The following is a 21,603-nucleotide window of genomic DNA, read 5'->3' as shown; positions in this document are numbered from 1 at the left end:
ACATTGCTATTATGTGTTGTTGAGCTGGAAATGACTCATAGTTGACTTTCAAGCAGGTTTTTCAGATTCTGCAAATGTCATGCAGGAGACTGTCCATATTTTCCCTTGGTGCAATTGGTAGATTAGAATCATGTCATGCTTGGCAGCATAAATCCTTGCCACCAAGACATTAAAGCACCATGTTGTCATTGTTATCTGCTCAGGATCAAAACCAACCCATAGCTCACCTTCTAGAGGGTTTTCAGAGGCTGTAAATCACAAAGAAGGAGGTTGTCCATCACTCCCCTGTGGAGCAGCTGGTGGATTAGAATTAGTTGCCTTTGGGTTGGCAGTGCAGCTCTTCACCACTTGGTCATCCAAGCTTTTTTCAGTAGAAAGGCCTGGCAATCTAATGTAAAAACTCCAACCAACGAGCCACTAAAAACTTTATAAAGTACATTTCTACTCTTAAGCACATCAGAACACTGTGGGCTGGGAATTTGTTCTGTGTTGTTGGTTTTTGTTTTGTTCTTTTTAATTTTTAAAATTCAGTATAATAGTTTATGGTGTGGATGCATCATCCTGTAAAGGAAAATCATTCCTTTACAGATGATACTTAGATTGTCAAGGTAAATAAAGTTACAACATGCATTTTGATGCACATATCTTTAATAGGCTGTCATTTTATATCTATGGGCTACGTTTACAAAGTTAGGATTGATTGAAAGTATGCATATATTAAGGAATGCAATATCACTTTACATTAAAAAAGAAAGGAAAGATTTACACATCATTAAAAAGAAAATACCTGTATATCTCTTTTATAACATTCTCAATAGCACTGTTAGGACTAAACTTCTTTCAAATATGTATTTATTTTACTTTTTCCTTTTCTCAATTGCCTGCCTATATTATTTGCTTAACTTTTACCAAGAATAATGTGCTTTGTGTTTTTAAAAAAATGTCTGAGACAGCAAAAATATAACTTACGAAGCCAAATATGTGCCCTTACTAAGTATTCAGAGAAAAATCATGCCAAATATGGTCAATACTGATGAAGACTAACAAAACTCATTAAGTATAAAATATTGTACCTAGTTAGAGAGATAACACATCTACTGTGGTCCAGATCTTTTCTCATTCCAAGTTTTTGTAATGAAGTTCAAGAACAAGCCACCTTTTTCTTTAAAATGAAAGGTAAAAATACCCAAGAGAGTTGTTTAAAGCCTGTTGTTGTTATGTGCCGTCGAGTCACTTGCAACTCATAGCAACCCTATATACAAGAGCCCTAAACCCTGCTCTATCCTGTGATAACCTGTCTCTGACACATCCACTCCCATTGCCCCAAACACTGAATTGATTAATCTCATCAAGGGTCTTTCTCTCCTGCACTGTTTCTCCACTCTCCAAACCAAAAATGATGATCCAAGGACTGGTCCCTCCTTGCAACATGTCCAAAGTATGTCAGATGAAGCTTCAGAATTCTTGACTCCAAGGAGCAGCCTGGTTTCACCCTCTCCAGGACAAACCTGTTTGTTGTCCTAGCAGTCCATAGTATGTATATTTAACACTTCTTCAGTACCACAGCTCAAAGACATCAATTCTCTTTCTATCATCCCTAGTCACTGTCCAGCTCTCTGATGCATAGAATACAGTTGGGAAGATTATGGCCTGGATCAGGCACACCTTAGTCTCCAGCCTGACATTGTTGCTCTTCAGTACTCTGGAGAGGTCCTTGACAGCTGGTACTCTTTTGATTTCCTAGCTACTGCCACTAAAGGTGTTGATTATGGAGCCAAGCAAACTAAAACTGTTAACTATCTCCATCTCTTCACCATACATTCTGATGCTGCCAATTGGTCCAGTGATGAGAATCTTTGTTTTCTTGATGTTGAGCTTCAATCCGTATTGAAGACTGCAGTCCTTGACCTTCAGCAGCAAGTGCTTCAGGTCCTCCTCAGTTTCAGCAAGCAGGGTTGTATCATCTGCATAACACAGGCTGTTGATATATCTTCCACCAATCCTGATGCCACATTTTCCTTGTACAGCCCAGCATACTGGATGTAACTTGTGAAAATACAGAGATTTAAGAAACTTCTCCAAGCTATTGATTTTCCCATTAATTCATGATAAGCAATATAGTTCCATGAGAGCACCCCAGAATATACAGCGGAGTTTGACATATATCAGACACGCGATCATTTGCTGAATAAAATGATATTTAATATCTCCTCTACAACAAGTGCACACATTGCAAAATAGAAGATAGATATGGAAGCTTGACCACTTATTGAACGCAAGATCTATGACAACTTTTTGAGCACTATGTTAATAGATATGAACTTTCATCTACATGTTGTTGTTATGAGGTGCAGTTGAGTTGAGTGTGACTCACAGAGAACCTATGATCTGAACTCTGGCCTATTCTGTACCATTCTGATAATCTCTGACATGCTCAAGCCCTCTGTACTGGTTACTAAGTCAATCCATCGGGGTAAAAGTATTCCTCTCTTTTATTGACTCTCCACCTTTCCAAGCATCATGTCACTCTCCAAAGAATAGCCCCTCTTAACAACATGTCCAAAGTATATGAGGCGAAGCTTTGCCATTTTTGCCTCCAGGGATCACTCTGTACTCTGCCTAAGACATATCTCTTTGCTCCTTTAGCAGGATATTTAGGACTCTTCTCCAACACCACAGCTCAACACAATAATTCTTCTTCTGTCTTCTATCTTCAGAGCAGAAAATAGGGCTTGGAGCACAGGGTCATGAGTGTATTTTTGAAAGGGCTAGAAGGAGTGAGAACAGCACAGTCCCTTACCACCCCAGAGCAGAAAGCAGATAAAAAGCCCTTAGTCCAATCCCATAGTGCCTCTAGAATCACACCAACTGCAGAGGTTTAGTCATTGTTGACTCACAAACTCAGTTGCGGTACTAGGAATGGGTTTATTAGGGAAGTAAGTTAGAAATTGGGAGAGGCAAAGAATATCACTCAATGCAAATCAAAGTTTTAGCTCAGCTATCCCAAGGCATAATTCTTCAGTTAGTCTAGGCTCCAGTTTCACTTCAGCAAGCAGCTTTTCCTTCCATCATCAAAGGCAAGAACAGCAAAACCTTTTAATTGTAACCAGCACAAATGCAAGAAGCCTCAGGTCACACCTCACCACAGGTTCTCTACAGCAAAGCCACAGTCTCTCCACCACTATCACCAGGATCTTGTCACCAGAGTGGTATGAGGGTCTTGTTCCAGTCTCACTCAAGTCTTTCTCATCTCAAGTCTTGCTGCCACAAGTCTTGCTACTCAGTGTGGGAAGTCCCCTTCCTTATTCTAGTACCACAGTTGTTGATAATTTGCAAGACCATATGTCTGGAGTTACGGTAGCTGGAGACCAGAGAGGACTTAACATAAAGGCTGCAAAATGCCAACTTTTGGGCCAAAATATCCTTATTCATGGTCCAGATCTCAGATGCATAGGAAGTGATTCAAAAGGCCGTGGCCTGTATCAGGCATAGTTTAGTCTTCATACTGACAATTGTTTCTTCTCAGTAATTTGGTGAGGGCCCTGACTGAAGAGTATCCCAGTTAAATATGTCTCCTGATCTGCTGACCGCTAATGCCAAGAGTGTTGATTATGGATTCAAGTAATATGAAGTCATTGACAGTTTCAATCCTGTTTATTTATCATGTTGCCTATCAGTCCAATTTTCTTGACGTTGAGATGACATTGAAGGCTAAGTCTTTGATCTTCTGCAACAAATGCTTCAAGTCCTCCTCATTTGTAGCAAGAAAGGTTGTGTCATCTGTATAACATGCATTTTTGATGATTCTTCTTCCAATCTTAACGGCACATTCTTCTTAATAGAGTCCAGCTTCATGAATTATTTGCTCAGCATACTGATTGAATAGGTAGGAAAAGAGGATACAACCCTTACACTCATCTTTCCTGATTTCAAACCACGAAGTCTTCCTTTGTTCTGTTTGGACAACAGATTCTTGGTCTAGATAGAGGTTTCACATTAGTACAATTAAGTGTTCTCTGATTCCCATTTTTCAATGTTAGCCATAATTTGTTATGATCCACAATGTCTAATACTTTTACACAGTCAATAAAGCATAAATACACATTTTTCTGGTATTATCTGCTTTCAGGCAAGATCCATCTTACATCAGTAATGTAGTGCCATGACCTCTTTTAAACCCAGCCAGAAATTCTGGCAGCCCTCTGTCAAATTATTGTTCTAGTCATTTATTTAATGTACTATGCAATTACTAACTTATTTGAATTAATAATTAATAAATAAATACCATTTTCCTCATTTTGAAGTGAAGTTAAGAAATTTTGCCAATGTCAGATAGCAAGTGATATGTACAAGATGTTATATGACAGAACCTCTTGTGGAAGTCTATTTAAAATACAAAAGTGACAGAGAAAAAGTTCCCGAGTTTGTTTCAGTTGAGGAAATACTGGAAGTATGATTCACATCAAGAATATCCAAAGCACAGAGAGTACATAAGGTATCATGGCATATTTGCTGTGACCGAAATACAGGGTAGTGTTTGAGAGTTATGAAAAATACATTAGAAGAGATAAGAAGACATCTCATCTCTTGATGATGGGACAGCCCAGAAAATATTCCCAAAATTAATAAGGTGGTTTCTCTTTTTTTAAGGCAAATGTGTAGCTAATGACAACTTTTATTATGAAGTAATGTGATCAGATTTAGACTTTGTAGGGTTTACATGAAGGATGAATTTGTAGAACAGCATGTGAAGACTGAGAGACAAACTAAGAACCTACTGAAATGATCCAGGCAAAAGAGAATGGAAGTGCAAACTACATCAGTGGCAGTGGAGAAGGAGGTACTTGGAACTAGACAACAGAACTTCTCAATCTTTAATATACACAAAATCAACCCCTGGACTCTCTCTCTCTCTCTGTGTGTGTGTGTGATCTACATTGTGTGTAATCTACATTCTGAGTGGTTCTGGGCATGCCTGAGAACCAGAATCTCTTCCAACAACCAACCTCCTGGGGGGACACAGACACTGCTGGACTGTGGGCCACATCATGAATACTCAGCCTGTGCCAAGATTTGTGCTCACAGCTACAGGATATACAATGAAATGGTCTGAGACCCCATAGTTTACTCGCTCTGATTCAGAGAAGGCACTAATGTCCATTGTGAGTTGCATGAACTAGGCACTGTGTCTGAGAAACCATTTATCATAGCCACTGTAGGAAGTTGTTAATTGTTGGTATGAAAAATTGTGGGAGACCAAAAAAAAAAAAAAAAGTAGAGTTAAGGGTGAGATGTGTTAGGTTGTGGAGAAAGTCCCGAAACAAGAGATTGATTTGATGCCATTCTTAAACTGTCTAGAGAAGGCAGGGAAACCAGTTGAGATTTAGGAAATATGTAAGCAATGTCACATAAGCTTGAAAGTCAGAGCATATTCAAAGAATGACAGGTAGGTCAGTGCAGATGGATATGAGGATGCTTGGAATTTTCCTGTACTCCTATACTTCTGAGCTTTTATTTTTATTTGCAATTCACTGATGCTTGTGAATAGAGTATTTTAGTCATAAATACCGAAAATACCCCCCCCACCCCATACATACTCACAAACTACTTCTCATATTTGGAAATCTGAAGATTGTTTTAATAGGTTAGACAAAAATCTTTCTGGTATGTACTTAGTTCTTGATGGATTTTTTTTTATTTATATGTTGTTATGTGCTGTTACGTCACCTGCGACTCATAGTGACCCTATATACAACAGCCCTAAACCCTGCTGTATCCTGTGCCAATCTCATTGTCTCTGACATTCCTACCATGACTACCCCATCACTGAATCAATCTACCTCAAAGGGTCTTATACGTTGTTATGTGCCATTGAGCCACCTGTGACTTATGGGACCATATGTAGATAGCTCTGAAGCCTGCCCTATCCTGAACCAGTCCTTTGAACTCTGACACCCTTACCTCCATTATTCCAAAAACCATCTCATCTGAGGTTTTCCTTTCCTGTGCTATCCCTCCATCTTTCCAAGTATAATGTCCTTCTCCAAGGACTGGTATCTCCTGGCCACATGTCCAAAGTATGTGAGATAGATTTTCAAAAGCCTAGCCTCCAAGGAGAAACTTGATTTCACCCTCTCCAAGACAGATCTGTTCATTTTCTTGGTGGTCCATGGTATGTTCAATACTCTTCTTGAGCACCACAACTTAAAGGCATTAATTCTTCTGTCATCCTTAGTGTGTGTGTGTGTGTGTGTGTGTGTGCGCGCGCGTGCAAGCTTAAAGAGCTCTGGTGGCCTAGTAGTAAGAAGCTGCACTGAAATCCCAGAGGCATGCAGTTTACATTCATCAGGTACTCTACAAGAGGAAGATGGATACTCTCCTATGTGATTGAACTGCCTCTGTAAACCCACTGAAGGGTCAGCTATGAGTCAGTTCTGACTTGACAGTACACAACAACAACAACAACAACATATGTATGTCATTGCAATATACTATTACGCTGGAACCAAGTCATAGTCGACCCTCCAGTTGGTTTGCTGTAGCTGTGAATCACACAGATTTCCCATCTTTCTTTCTGGGAGAAGCTGGTGGATTCAGACTGCCTTTGGGTTGGCAGCACATCTAGAGATTTAGGCAAAAACCATGTAAAGTATAAGTAAAGTGTGCACTGTATTAAAACTTATTATGAAACACAAAACATGCCAGAATATGTAATCTACCAAACTCTTAGACATTATAGACTTCTTGGTTTTATTGCTGTTTGGTTTTATTGAACACCAAGAATCTTGAGTAAAGTGTATAATGAAATTTTGCAGTTACTGAGCCAAAACAACACTAAAACCTTCCAGATTTATTGTATTTTTACTACTAGTGGTGACACTGAGTAAAATAATCAGGAGTAGTAATGGAGGTATTTAACGGTAATAACAAATGCGTACAGATGTTGCCACAATTTGCAGAACAGTTGGGCTCCTGTAAAGTGAAGTTTCCGTAAAGTGAATCTCTGAACGTGTTCCCTTGTTCTTGATAAGATTGTCTCTAATGTCTTTTTTATCTAACCTTTGTTTCTAACCTTTTCTTTGTCTCTTATTACTCACAAACTGAAAATAGATATTAGGGACTATGTCTTCTTTTTTTACTTTCACAGACCACTTCTAACATTTTGGATTTTGAAGATTATTTTACTAGTTTAGAAAAAAGCCTTTCTGATCTATGCTTATTTCTTGGGTTTCTTTATTTGGGGGAGTAGGGGACAGGATACAGTAAATTGTTTCAAATATCTAATAGACTTCTGATCTACTTGTTTCTAATTGGTTCCAAGTGCTGTTAAACAAATGTAGCTTATATCAAGTAATACACACTGTTGTTGGGTGCCATATAAGTATGACTCTTAATAACCCTATGAACAATAGGCCTGAACTCTGACCTAGCTTGAGCTTATTGCTATAGTCATCGTGTCAATCCATCTGGTTGAGGGTCTTTTGCTGAACCTCCACCTTTCCATGCATGATGTTGTTCTCTAACAAATAGGTTCTCCTAACAACTTCCCCAAAATATGTGAGGTGAAGCTTTGTTGTCTTTGCCTCTAAGGAGCACTCTGTCTGGACCCTATCTAAGACATATCTGTTGTTCTTTTGGCAGTCCATGGGCTATTCAGTACTCATCTGCAACACCACAGCTCAAAGATATCAATTCTTCTGCCAAACATATTTCTTTTCAAGTTCTTAGATGCACAGCAAGTGATTGGCAAGACCATGGTCTCAATCAGATACACCTTAGTCTTCAAACTGACATCAGTTGCCCCTCAATGATTTGGAGAGGTCCCTGACTGCAGATTTTCCCAGTGCAATGTCTCTTGATCTCTTGACTGCTGGCACAAAGTTTATTGATTGTGATCTAAGTAATATGAACTAATTGATAATCTCAATCTTTTCTCTATTATTATATTGCCTATTGGTCAAGTGGTGAGAAATTTTGTTTTCTTGACACGAAGATACAGTCGATATAAAAGCCTATATTCTTTGACTCTCTGCAGTAAGTGCTTTCTTTAAGTCCTCACTTTAAGCAAGCAAAGTTGTGTCATCTGCATAATGGAGGTTAATTGATGAGTCTTTCTTCAATCTTGATGCCATATTCTTCTTTATCGAGTCCAGCTTCTCACATAATTTGCCCAGGATATAGAGTGAATAGGTGTGGAGAGAGAATACAATTCTGTCATGCCTCTTTTCTAGTTATAGGTTTCACATGAGTACAATTATATGTTATAGGATTTCCCTTCTTTTCAATGTTTGCCATAATTTTTATGACATACACTATGCTATATTCTTTAGTACAAACTCATCCTTTGAAAACACAATTTTGGTATGCACATTGTGTACCTTTTATGTAAAAGCAAGTAACTTTAAAATACATATATTTTTTTCATTGCCTCGCATGGGTATTCCATAGACGATGGTTGCAGCTTCTCCTGCAAGTTCTTTAAAATCCTCATTACCTGAGCCAATATATTTAGTGTTTTTATGAGGAAAATTTCTGCAAGATTGGAATCACTAGCTGCTGTAACAGAAGATATCTCTAAACTTCAGGGATTTAGGGTCAAAGATTCATTTCTGTTTAAAAAAAAGAGTCTAGCAGGAATGTCAAAGATCTCCTGACTCTCATGTAGGGGTGATATAAGAGGTCAGGCATTTTTCTTCTTGGGATTTGGCCATCTTCAATGCATGGCTGCACAGGGAGCCCTCATTACCATGCTCACTTCAAGCAGTCAAACAGGAAAAGAGAGTAAAGTTTGCCCATGGGAGTTTTTTAGATGACTGCATAACACTTATAACCACTGCTCAGTTTACACATTGGTTGGAAGGTAGAATATAACACCTACTGACACCAAAGATAAGGAACACGGAAAATAGAATATCGTCTAGTGAGGAAAAGAAAAAAAAAGGGAAAAAAGGTTCAGAAATAAACCAACTATGAGTATATTCATGTTGGAAGATCTTAACCTATAGATTCTTAGATGTTGAAGTGATAACCTCTATTATCTGTCAACAGAACTGTGTCTGGAAATAAGATCTTTGAAGTTATTATCAGTTAACAAGCAGGAGGTAGTACTGGAGTAGAAGGGACCCTAGTAAAATCTGAGTGACCCATTATAAGAGTGAAGAAGGCACAGAGGGGGAGACAATACCAGAAAACATGATTGCAAATCAGGGAACATCTGGTACTACCAAAAGTTGAGACACTGGAAAGAATCTATCTCCTGGAAATTTTGGTGATAACATGGTCTTACAGAGACACTATGGGACAATATATTTGAACTCCTAGCTCCAGAACTTGGAAGCAGTACATTTCTGATGTTTAAAGCCACTTGGTTTGTGGCAGTTTATTAGTTATCCTTAAGAAACCAACACAAGGTAGGAAATAATTTTATGCTTTGTTTCATCTAAGAAATTTGCTGTGTATGTTCTTTATTACAAATCTTCTCTAGACATCACTGGCTTCTTTTTTCCTTTCATGTCTGTGTTATTCTGTCTGTCACTCCTGTTTCATGATAACTGCCTTAATGCCTCAATCATGTTTCATTATCCAGAAAGATGTCACTTTGGGGGCTGGTTAACGAACGAGAGAATAATATATTTCTGTGGTAAAATAGTTCCTAGGAATATAATTATTCTCAGAAGCTTTCTTTTGGTGAATAAATAGATATCCAATGACATTTATTCTTAATTTCTATTTGAAAAATGTAGATTTTATTTTTGCTAATAAAGTCATTTAAATACTTGCTGCATTAGATGACTGACCTTTACAAATAGGTGGCTGGAAATCCCATCCTTTGTCTGTGCAAGTGATTTGTTCTTGCCCTTGAAGCTCATATCCATGATGACAGGAATACACCAGGGCACGTTTTCCAGATTCATCACAGTACACAAAGTCCCCATTATCCACTTTATCTGGGAAGGCACATTTGTCATCTATACAACGTGAAAATGTCAAAATATAGTAAAACACAGAGATTCATTCATTCAGTAACCCATTCTGCTTAGAATTATATCCCGTCCTTCCTTGGCTGCACAAGGACATTACTTTAGCAAATTTCTCCCATGGCTGGTTATTCTCTTCAATGCACAAAATACAATTCCTCCTCTTCTATGAAATTCTCCATCTTAAAACTACCCAGTTGCTCTAATGTAGCAGAACCTCTTGAGAAACTTGTCTACACTTCTTTCTCATTCTGCTCTTCCTTCTTTCTTATAAATATGCTCTAATCAGACTTTACATTTCATGCCAATAGTAATTTTGATTTAAGGGCAGCAATTACATTTCGTGTTATTAAATGCAATGGCTAAATTTTAGTCCTTATCGTTCTTTAGGATATCTTTGGTGGTGCATATGATTAGCTTCTTTAGCTGCAAACCAACAAGTTGAAAGTTAAGTGTAGCAGGTGGAACGTGCCTCAAAAGACAGGTCAGGAAAGCTATCTGCATAAAATGGAAAATCCTGTGAGGCTTAATTCTACTCTGACACACAGGGAGTCTCCATGAATCTGAATCACCTTGTCAATAACTGGCTATTGTCTGAATTTTATTTTAAGGATCAGAAGGATCTTACGTAGTTGAACATGCCATTCTTTTAAAAACACAGTATCCTCATAACATACAAGCTGCTGGTTTCATTCTACTTCCCTAGTATCTCCTTCTCAAGGTCTTTATCTGTTCTTTATCTTCCTACCTTCAAAATCTGACTATCTCTGGGGTCAGCCTTCTCATCTCTTTCCTACATGCAGTAACCCTGGACAACTTATTCCAGTTTCTTGGCATTAAACATCTCCTCTACAGATGGAATTTACAGAGAAATCTCTCCTGTGGCTTTGTAGTAAGGGATTACACTGCTAATGCAATGGTATGTGCTACAAATATACTAGCTGCTCTGGGGTGGATGGGAAATCTCATCTCATCTGATTCACCACCTCTAAAAACCTGCTGGAGGGTCAGCTATGGGTTGCTTTTAAATTAAAGGTACACAATAACATGATTTTTGTAGATAAATCTCAACTAGTCCAGACCATTTTTGCTTGAATTCACTCTTTCAAATTCATCTGCTTTTTTTACATTTCCATAGACACCTCAAACTTATCAAATACACATAAAAACTACTAGTCTTGTTTTCCACATTTGCTTTACTCAAAACCATACCTTCTTTAATAATCTGGAATCCATTTATTCTAGTTACTTTAGGGAAAACTTGAAAAGTTCCCATTACTCCTTCCTTTGATCATATCTATAACTAATCAGTTAGAAAATAATGTTATGTATCTCTTCAAAATATGCCACAATAAGGCCATATCTCACTATTTCTACTGCTATCATCTGAGGTCTAAGTTATCATCATTTCTTGTATAGAATAATACACTAGTCCTCAACTGCTCTTTTTAATTTGACATTTGTGTCATACTAAATACTCTGCATTCAAAGTGTTTGTATAGTTTCTTTTTTTTTAAACATATAATAAATTTTATTTTAAAATGTCAGACTTATTTTTATTGAAATATAGTCCTAGGAGTGAATAATACAGGTAAAGAAACAATATAGTAACATAGGTTAAAAAAAAGTATAGTGTCACTCTGTGTATAGTTTCTTAACACGTTATACTATTAGAACTGCATCAGATTCTTTGTGATCTTTTGGAAAAGTCATCCAATTATGGGTATCTTAATCCGAATAAAAGAAAGTCCTTTTAAAGACTACAAGACTTTAAGTAATCTATCCTTCTTAGTTTTCTAATCTTCAAGGTCTACTTCTCATCCCTTTATCAACTCCACTCCAACCAACTCATCCCATGTGGTTTCTTGAACAACACCTCAGGCACTATTGTATGTGAAGGGACAGCAGAAACCCCATTTTTTATAAACCCCCATTAACGCTAGAGGCAGAAGTGGGCCATAAAAATTCTTAGTTTAAGGCAGACACGAATGCCCTGGGTAAGGCCTTGGCTGTCCTTGCAAGGTAAAGGATTAACTAGTGTCTACGTGACACAGAAGGAATAAAGGTGGGCAAAGTAGCCAGCCCGTCAAAAGTCAACCCAAATGACTAATTCCCCAGCTCACCAACCATGATCGCAATCCCCCTGCCCTAATAGGGGCACTCAAAAGAGCTATAAAAGCAAGTGGGAGGGGAAACTCGGGGCTTTTTTTCCTTCACCACCTTCCTGAGGAGGAAAAGAGTCTCCACACATGGAAATAATATAATAAATGCTCTTGAAATTTCAGACGTGTTTTTAGATTTCTTTGAGGGGCATTTTGTGGGCAGAACATTTGTAAGGAATTTTATAGTTGCTTTTCCTTCTGGATGAAGCACGTGTCTTGCCTTCTCAGCATGGAGGCCTTCTCTTGCTGTCATGATTGCAATTGTATAATTATTCCTCTTATACATTATTTTCCTCCAGAGTACCTATATGGCACATAGCATATTGTACATATATACACTAGTTTTTACTTGTTTAATTTCTAAAAACTCTGTCTAGAATACAATAGCTATGAAGATCAATGTGTGTTTATGCATTTTTATTTCTAGAGATTCATTCCCAGCACCTTGTGGATGGCTATTCCAAAAGAGCTACTCAATAACTGATTTCTAAGTTTCTACTTTGAGCTTGGATTGGCATGAAAAATAATATCAGAAGAATGAAGTACTTCCTACTGTGCATAACTGAGATTTGTAAGATTTGTAAGATTCAAATTGATCTGTACTACAGGGATGAATAGTATAAAACCTGAGGTTAGAAAATCTGATTGCCAGTCTTTGACATTTATTAAAAGAATAAATAACTTTGGTGAACGCAACATTAAAATTTACAAATTTCTATTAAGCTGTATCCTAAATAACTATCAAGTTCCTAGTAAATTGTACATGCATGTGTCTGCAGTTGTTGTGTACTGTTAAGTCAGAACTGACTCACACCTGACCCTCCAGAGGGGTTTCAGAAGCAGTTAATTGCATGAGGGGAGACTGCCCATCTTTCTCCCTCAGAGTGGCTGGTGGATTTGAATTATGTGCCTTCAGTATTACAGAGTAGCTTCTTTTCACTAGGCCAGCAGAGTTCCTATGTATGTCTAGATGCCTTCCCTTGTATGAAACCAAGTGTTGGTCCCTTTATTGTCTGTATTTGTTCTCAAACAAGGGTGATTTAGTTCTCCTGGAGACATTTACTTACTGGAACTTATGGCTAGAGAACCAGGATGATGCAAAACATCTGACAGTGCACAGAACAGATTATATAAACAAACAATTTTCTGGCACTGCATGTCAATGCTGCTGATGTTAAAAAACCCCTGATTTACTCATCCTTTTAGCACTTAGTCAATAATATAAGACAATATGTGAAAGACTATTCTGTCAATGTCTTGTTAATAGGGAAGGTCTCAGCTGACTAATTTTCCCTTAGACTTCCAAATTCCTTCCTCACCTGGAAAGGCACTCCTAAATAGTATCAAATTGCAACCATTTTTCAATGACGCTCTTTTCTCAGTGTTTTAAAAATCAGCTTCTTCGAGAAGCTGTGATCAAAACTCTTTAATACAGTATAAAAAAACCTTAGATTTACCTTGATGAAATGTTTCTCGCCATGCTTCTAAGTTCATGTGTGGTATATTTTCACATGACTCAAAATCTTGGGGGAATTTTCCAACTTGAAATGCATCGACTGGCACTCTGGTGAGGCCTGCGTTGTCGCAGATGATCCGGGATAAAGAATGCTTTTCCAGTTCATGCCTTTGAGCTTCCGTAAATACATGCCTGTTTTCCCACCAAAACCTCCACAGAACAAGAAAGCAATGTTAACAGTATGTAAGTAGAGAAGCCCTGTTAGGTCTTTTTCTGTGTAGCACATAGTCTAAATACACTGTGCACAAGGCTCTGTGCCAAGGATTCTCCCCGCTGCTTGGCTGAAGCCGTTCAAGGCACAGGCAAAGCTAAGTGACAAAACAATGAGTACCTTAGAGGAAGATAAGCATTTTGCAGTTTCAATGAGGCATCTGAGGGAAGTGAAGAGGGAAATGTGAAACTGAGGCACCCAAATGATTTAACGTCTTACAGGTTGGTTAAAAACCATGGCATTTAATTGGAAAAAGAGTTCTTAAAACTCATTAATGATTTTATGCTGATCTATTTTGCTGACTGTTTTCACCCTGAGGGTGGTGGCAGTGGTAGAGAGCAGTTGAGAAAATAAGAATAATGACAATGGACTTCAATGATTTTTAGAAAGTGCACTGCTCTTTATGATGAATTAGAAACATGGTGTGAGGCCATTCTACCTGTCTTTCCCTACAGGTCATAATTAATCAGGAGAATTTGCAATGGTAGGAAAAATCAGTCTCACTTTTCTTTCGAAATTGCAAAACCATTGACAAAGCCCCAGTGACTTCTGACCCGAATGCCATGAATCATCACACTTCCTTTGTCATATAAAGTTTCCCTCCCTTCCCAAATTGCTAGTAGGATGTGAAAAAGAATTCTCATTACGTGTTTCTTGGCCAGACTTTTGTATTAGGAGATGTTCAATTATAAATAATCAAGATGAGAAATGTATCATATCACTCCAGGAATCTTCGCAGCTTGTGCTTGCTTGTTTCAAGTTGTACTCCCATGGAAGTTAATGCAATAAATGTGTAATGGTGAGGTTGAAGAAATGTGTTCTTGGCTGGACTAGTTACTTCCATGTCTCCATCATATTTTAAACCACAGGAGTTTGCTAAAGATAGGATTTTGAGTAAGCCAACTTCTCCTAGTTATATCTCCCCAGGTGTTCTGAATTATTTGAAATGCTACATTTTAGAAATTGATGATAAAAGTTGAATTGGGGAGTGAAACAAGAAAGAAACTTTAGGTTATGCCAAATGTGTTACCTTGAATTAGCATAAATATTCTTTTAAGAAGTTGGCTTTGTCACAGTGACTCCAAAACAAGAACAGGAATACATGTACAGGGATTATTAAAAAAATTTTTTTCTATTGTTTTTATCTGTGTGGGTCCCAAATTACTAATTCATAATTTTCCACTGTAGTGTATGGAGATTAAAGAGAAATGCAGAGAAACAAAGAACTTGCTTTTCTGACTCTCTGGCTATGTTGCTGTGTGTTTTTAATAAGATTCTGATCCATGGTGACCTTAGAGAACAAAGTAACACTGTCTCATATGATTTTATCTGACTCTTAGAGGCCCTATAGAACAAAGCAGAACTGCCCCGTAGGGTATCCTCAACCATGATAGAGAGAAGATTGACAACATCAGGAAATACAATTTGATCTTCACATGATATCAGCTTATTTGTGTGATAATATGAAAAACTATCATTATAAATTTGAAATGTTTAAAATATACCTTGAATGTGTTTAATTTTCATAAAAATCAGCTTTTATAGTTGAAGAAAAACTCTAGTTAGGAGAAATAACTTATTTTTTATGTTGTTGTTGTTGTTATGTGCCGTCGAGTCACTTGCGACTCATAGCGACCCTGTGTACAATAGCCCTAAACTCTCTCTGTCCTGTGCCAAATGCACTGTCTCTGACACTCCCATCCTGATTATCCCAGTCACTGAATCAATCTACCTCATAGAGGGCCTTCCCCTCCTGCGCTGTCCCTCTACCCCCCCAAGCATGATGTCCTTCTCCAAGGACCGGTCTCTACTCACAACATGTCCAAAGTAAGTTAGACGGAGCTTCAGAATCCTTACCTCCAAGGAGCCACCAGTGTTAACCCTTTCCAGGACAAATATGTTTGTTTTCCTAGCAGTCCATGGAATTCTCAATACTCTTCTCCAGCACCACAGCTCAAAGGCATCAATTCTCCTTCTATCCTCCTTGGTCATTGTCCAACTCTCTGATGCATAGCAAGTGATTGTGAAGACCATGGCCTGTATCAAATGCACCTTAGTCTCCAGAGAGACACCATTGCTCTTCAGTACTTTGGAGAGGTCCCTAACAGCAGACTTTCCCATGGCAATGCTCCTTTTAATTTCCTGGGTACTGGTGCCAAGAGTGTTGACTGTGGAAACAACAAACTAAAGCTGTGTACAATCTCAATCTCTTCACCGTCCATCCTGAGGCTGCCACTTGGTGCAGTGGTGAGAATCTTTTTTTTTCTTGACATTGAGCCTCAACCCATATTGGAGGCTGCAGTCCTTGACCCTCTGCAGCAGGTGCTTCAGGTCCTCTTCAGTTTCAGCAAGCAGGGTTGTGTCATATGCATAACGGAGACTGTTGATAAAGCATCCACCAATCTTGACCCCACATATCTCCTCATAGAGCCCAGTCTCCCGGATAATCTGTTCTGCATATAGGTTGAAAAGGTATGGAGATAGGATGCATCCCTGGCATACGCCCTTCCCAATTTTGAGCCATGTAGTGTTCCCTTGCTCTGTTCTGACTACTGCCTCCTGGTCCAAGTATAGGTTTCACATTAGAACGATCAAGTGTTCTGGGATTCCCATTCTTCTCAGAGTCAGCCACAGTTTGTTATGATCCACACAGTCAAATGCCTTTGCATAGTCAAAAAAACACAGATAGACATTCCTCTGGTATTCTCTGCTTTCAGCTAAGATCCCTCTAACATCAGCTACAATATGCCTAGTACCACAACCCCTTCTAAACCCAGCCTGGACTTCTGGTAGTTCTCTGCTGATGTGCTGTTCCAGTCGTTTTTGGATAATCTTCAGTAAAATTTTGCTTGCATATCAAATCAGTGAGATTGTTCTATAGTTTCCACACTCTGTTGGGTCACCTTTCTTTGAGATAGGAACAAATCTAGATCTCTTCCAGTCAGTTGGCCAAGTGGTTGTTCTCCAGATTTCTTGGCACAACTTGGTGAGCACATCCAGGGCAGAATCTGTTAACTGAAATATGTCAATTGGTATACCATCTATCCCTGGAGCCTTATTTTTTTTGCCATTTCCTTCAAAGCAGCCTGAACTTCTTCTTTCATCACCATAGGCTCTTGCTCATATGTTGTTTCATGAAATTCTTCTGTGTCTGCCAATTCCTTTCAATACAGTGATTCAGTATATTCTTTCCATCTTCTTTTAATACTTCCTGGATCATTTGACATTCTGCCGAAAGCATCCTTAATTATAGCAACTCGAGGTTTGAATTTGTTCTTCAGTTCCTTGAGCTTAAGAAATGCTGAGCGAGTTCGGCCCTTTTGATTTTCTGACTCTAACTCAATACACACTTCATTGTAATATTTTGCTTTGTCATCCCATGCTGCTTTGTGCTTTGGCTTCTCTGCGCTCCAGTGCAATTTTCAGAGTCTCTTCTGACATCCATTTTGGTCATCGCTTTCTCTTCTGTCTTTGCAATGACCGTTTGCACTCTTCCTGGATCATACCCTTGATATCGTCCCACAACTCATCTGGTCTTCGCTCATTAGTGTTCAAGGCCTCAACCCTGTTCTTCAGACTGTTCTGAAATTCAGGTGAGATAGACTCAAAGTCATATTTTGGTTGCCTTGGATTTGGTTTAATTTTCCTCAACTTCAGCTTGAACTTGCATATGAGTAGTTGGTGGTCTGTTCCACAATCAGCTCGTGGCCTGGTTTTCACAGCTGATATTGAGCTTCTCCTGAGTTTCCTTCCACAGATGTAATCAATCTGATTCCTATGCATGCCATCAGGTGAAATCTAAGTATATAACCTGCGTTTATGTCTCTTAAAAAGTTTATTCGCTATGAATAAGTCATTGATTAGTTAAAAAAGTCATTGCTAGATCCATCTTGAAGTACAATATTGTCAGTGGCAGGATAATATCCATACGCAAAGGAAGGCCAGTGAATACCACCATCATTCAGATATATGCACCAACAACCAGAGCCAAGGAAGAGGATATAGAAGATTTTTACCAACTTTTACAATTGGAGATCGATCGAACATGCAATCAAGATGCATTGATAATAATAGATGACTGGGATGCAAAAGTTGGGAACAGAGAAGAAGATTCAATAGTTGGAAAACATGGACTCGGTGACAGAAATGGAACTGGAGAGAGAATATTCAAATTTTGCACAATCAATGACTTATTCATAGCAATTTTTTGTTGGGTCATTGAATTGACTCTAACTCAATGCAATACCATGGACAGAGAGAAATCCTGCCCTATGTATGCAGTGCCATCCTTGTATTTTCTGCAGGATCTTAGTCCATTATTGCAGTCACTGTGTAAATCTATAACATCAAGGGCGTTCTTCTTTAATGTAAGGTCACATAAATATTGAGTGACAGGATCAGTATTTGAATCCAGATCTGATTGGCTTCATATAAAACTAACTATTCAGAATACAAAAGTAACTGGTTGCAAATACCTACCGGTCACCATCCCTCAGGGCCTTCATTTGTTTTCCAATGAGGCAGGCAAACAGGGGGCCAGTTCGAGCTCTTGGAAGGAAGTTTTCAGCTAAGCCACCCAACCAGACATCAATATTATCAGGGTGCTTATATAATTTCATTACTTTTTCAATGACAATCTTACTGGTAATGACAGTGTTCAAGTCAGTTTGCGTCTTTAGTCTTGGTAAGCCACAGAATTCTCTCCATTCGTTATAACCTACACAAGGAAGAAGGGTTTAACATTTGTGTATTTTGGTTATTTCCTCTTCACAGTGTCTTGACTATTTACCAAAGTACCTCATTGATTCTGTATTGGCTGCAATTTACAATTGCTACATAAAAAATAGCACCCATAATTTCTCATTTGTAGAAAACCATTTAATTACACTCTGCAGAGCTCAATACATTAGAACATGTCAGCACAGATTTCAGGGGGCTTAGTGAAGAGTTTATTCTTAAAGGAGCTCAGAGAGCAATCATACTAAATCTGAGACCCCTAAGTGGATCTATTTTCTTATCCAGTCGATACTAAATTCTGTTCTCTGTGGAGCAACAGAAAGGCAGCCTATGCTCCTTTATAGATTTACATTCTTAATGATGGTGCCAACCAATTCTCTGGCTCCTTTCTTCTCTTTCTCTCCCTCCCGTGGTCACTCCTCTTTATCATACACACACGCACGCACTCCACTTGGGAAAGGAATAGAGATGATTATTATCTCCTTACTGCTTTTGGGATAAACTCCAAACTTCCCAGCATGTCAAAGCAAGCTCCGGTTGCCTGGTTTCTGATTTACTCTACAGCTTCTTGTTTTACTTCTCTTACCTTATGCTCTGCAAGCATAATGAACTAGTCATCACTCCTTCGAATTAATCTGTGCCTACACTCCAGCTTTGCTGTGCTGTTGCCTTTTCTCCGATATATTTTCCCTTCTTCTTGTGCCCTTCTTCAGGCACCTACTCCTAATTCTACCATACCTGACTTATCCTACTGATTACATCACAGCCATCACCTCCTCCAGAAACCTTTCTCCCTCTTGAAGATAAGTTGAGGTAATTGCTCACACTGATTTAGCATTCCACTCTCTAATTAGAACCCTCATCATTGTACTTGATTATTTTCTCTTTGCTTCTCCTTTTCTTTTCTACCACCTGGACTTCATTTGCTGGGTCTGTGTATTGTTTTCTTCCCAGTGGGGGAGATATATATAATCTTAACAAAAGTACTGCTGTCTAAACTAATGCACACCTAGAAATGATTGAGAGGAGTAAGGGACTCATAGCAAGTTAGCAAGTTTCACATTTGGGTGAAACAGTAATGGGAGTGAGGAGAGAATTCATATCACATATCTTCAATAATCTAGGTGAAGGAAAGCTTTAGTGCTAAAGAACCTTGTTGAGCCAGAGAAGTGAAATCCTTCAAGGCCAATGTAGAAGAGAGATTAGAAGAAAGAACTCAGAAATTGAAAGAAGAAAATACTAGTATAACTTAGCATGCAAGGTTTCAGAAAACCACTGTCAGAGAGCACTGAGTGGATTATGTTAAAAGTGATGTTATCAGTGATTTGCAATGTATGGGGAGCAAGTATGCACCTGACTTTAACTCCTCTGATTCTCAGTAACATCACTAACCTCCGTGCTGCCTCTGGAAAGCTGTTTTGCCTCAATTTCCTACCACTACTTTATTGTTTACTCGCAGGACTTTTCATTCCTAGAAGGAGCCACTTTGGTTTCTCGCTCTCTGGACAGCCATTTCCAGGTCTCACTTCAGACCTCATCTTCAGCTACTTGGGATGATGACTACGTTTCTCTATGCCAAAATCACACAGCTCCCCAAATGTCCTCCAATGGGAATTTCATTTTTACCACTTTGTGAGGTGGTATATTTTAGACCACACTTGCCAACATGCTTCCAAATTTTCTATGGCCTAATAATAGTTGTAATGTCACGACATTGCTGTAGAGTCAGAATTGACTCCTGGCTGACCTTCCATTTGTTTTTGAAGCTTTAAATCACACAGGAGGTAACTGCCCATCTTTCTTCTGGAAAGATGCTGGTGGGTTAGAAATAACAGTGACAGGTAGCCGTTTGGGTTATCAGCACAGCTCACTATGGTCTATACCACTAAAGCCCCCTACTGGCTACAGAAGAGCCACTAACTATGATTTATATAGAAAATATGTATTCTCAGTCCATGACATAGAGCTTGTGGGGGCCAGTTAGTTATTTCATTAAAGACATAACAATATATTTGTTTCTGATTACCCAAAACACAGAGCATTGAGTGAACCAAGTTTTAAAATTATAGGGGCAGGGATTTTATAGTCTTGTAGATGATCTTCAAGTTATTTTAAGTAGTAAAGAAATAATAAAAAGCTTTCAGGACTTGTGGGAGATTGATGCTTTAAGTGTTACATAGATAAAAAGAAATTAGAAAGGCACTTTCCGTTTTTATTGCTCTAAGAGGAAACACATTTACACTCTTCCACTCCAGAAAGGAAATATAGCACGCCTGAGAAGGCAGTAAAGAGGCAAAGGATACTGTGTGCTAGAGCTATGGGACCACAGATCCAGGGCTGTAAACCATTCATTTCAGATGACCCCATTTATGTGAAGAGTGCAGAGTGAAACGAGGGGAAAGGTCTTTGGGGAGATGTAGGCTGGATATTCGATTAATCTCTTCAAAGGAAAACAGCATTCGAAAGCATACATATTGGAGCTACTGGTCACACTGTCATACTGAGCATTTCTCAGAACATATATATTTCTTAACAAAAATTTTTGCCTCAGATCAAATTCACTTCTTAAACTATCCATTACATATATCTGAAGGAAATCTGGTTAAGTGCTTAGCCATAACTGAAAGATTCAAGTTCACAAAAGGGCTGCACGGAATAAAAACCAGTCAATGTGCTCACATAACTATTACAACCAAGAAAACCATCTGGGCCAGTTCTACCCTAACTACCTCTGTTATGTGCTTTCTAGTTGGAGCTGACTCATAGTTGACCCTCCAGCAGATTTTCGAAGGCTATCAATCACATGGGAGGAGACTGTTCATCTTACTGGTGGATTTTAACAGTTGTTATTTAGTTGGCAGAGCAATTCTTTAAGTAAAGAATTAATTAAGAACTTATTAAGTCACCAGAGTTTCCTACATAGTTGAAAAGAAACATGACAGCAACTAAAAATAAAAGGCCAGATTATGAACTACAGGAGCAAAAAGGAGTGAAAGTTCC

The 21,603-nt window shown here is 38.5% G+C and overlaps 1 protein-coding gene across 1 annotated transcript in view; it reads right to left on the bottom strand.

Moving 5' to 3' along the window:
• TPO (thyroid peroxidase) overlaps positions 1-21,603 on the bottom strand; it is a 202,578-nt gene that overhangs the window by 52,814 nt on the left and 128,161 nt on the right. The window contains exons 10-12 of the mRNA XM_006882918.1: positions 18,346-18,583; positions 13,597-13,805; positions 9,798-9,968 (exon numbers count right to left, since the gene is read on the bottom strand). Of these exons, the coding sequence (XP_006882980.1) occupies positions 9,798-9,968; positions 13,597-13,805; positions 18,346-18,583 (618 nt within the window). The remainder of the gene's footprint in view (positions 1-9,797; positions 9,969-13,596; positions 13,806-18,345; positions 18,584-21,603) is intronic.

The sequence above is a fragment of the Elephantulus edwardii genome, unplaced genomic scaffold, assembly GCF_000299155.1.
Source record: "Elephantulus edwardii isolate Elephantulus edwardi_28Jun2011 unplaced genomic scaffold, EleEdw1.0 scaffold00025, whole genome shotgun sequence".
NCBI classification, from domain to species: domain Eukaryota; kingdom Metazoa; phylum Chordata; class Mammalia; order Macroscelidea; family Macroscelididae; genus Elephantulus; species Elephantulus edwardii.
This window is presented reverse-complemented; position numbering and strand designations above follow the sequence as displayed.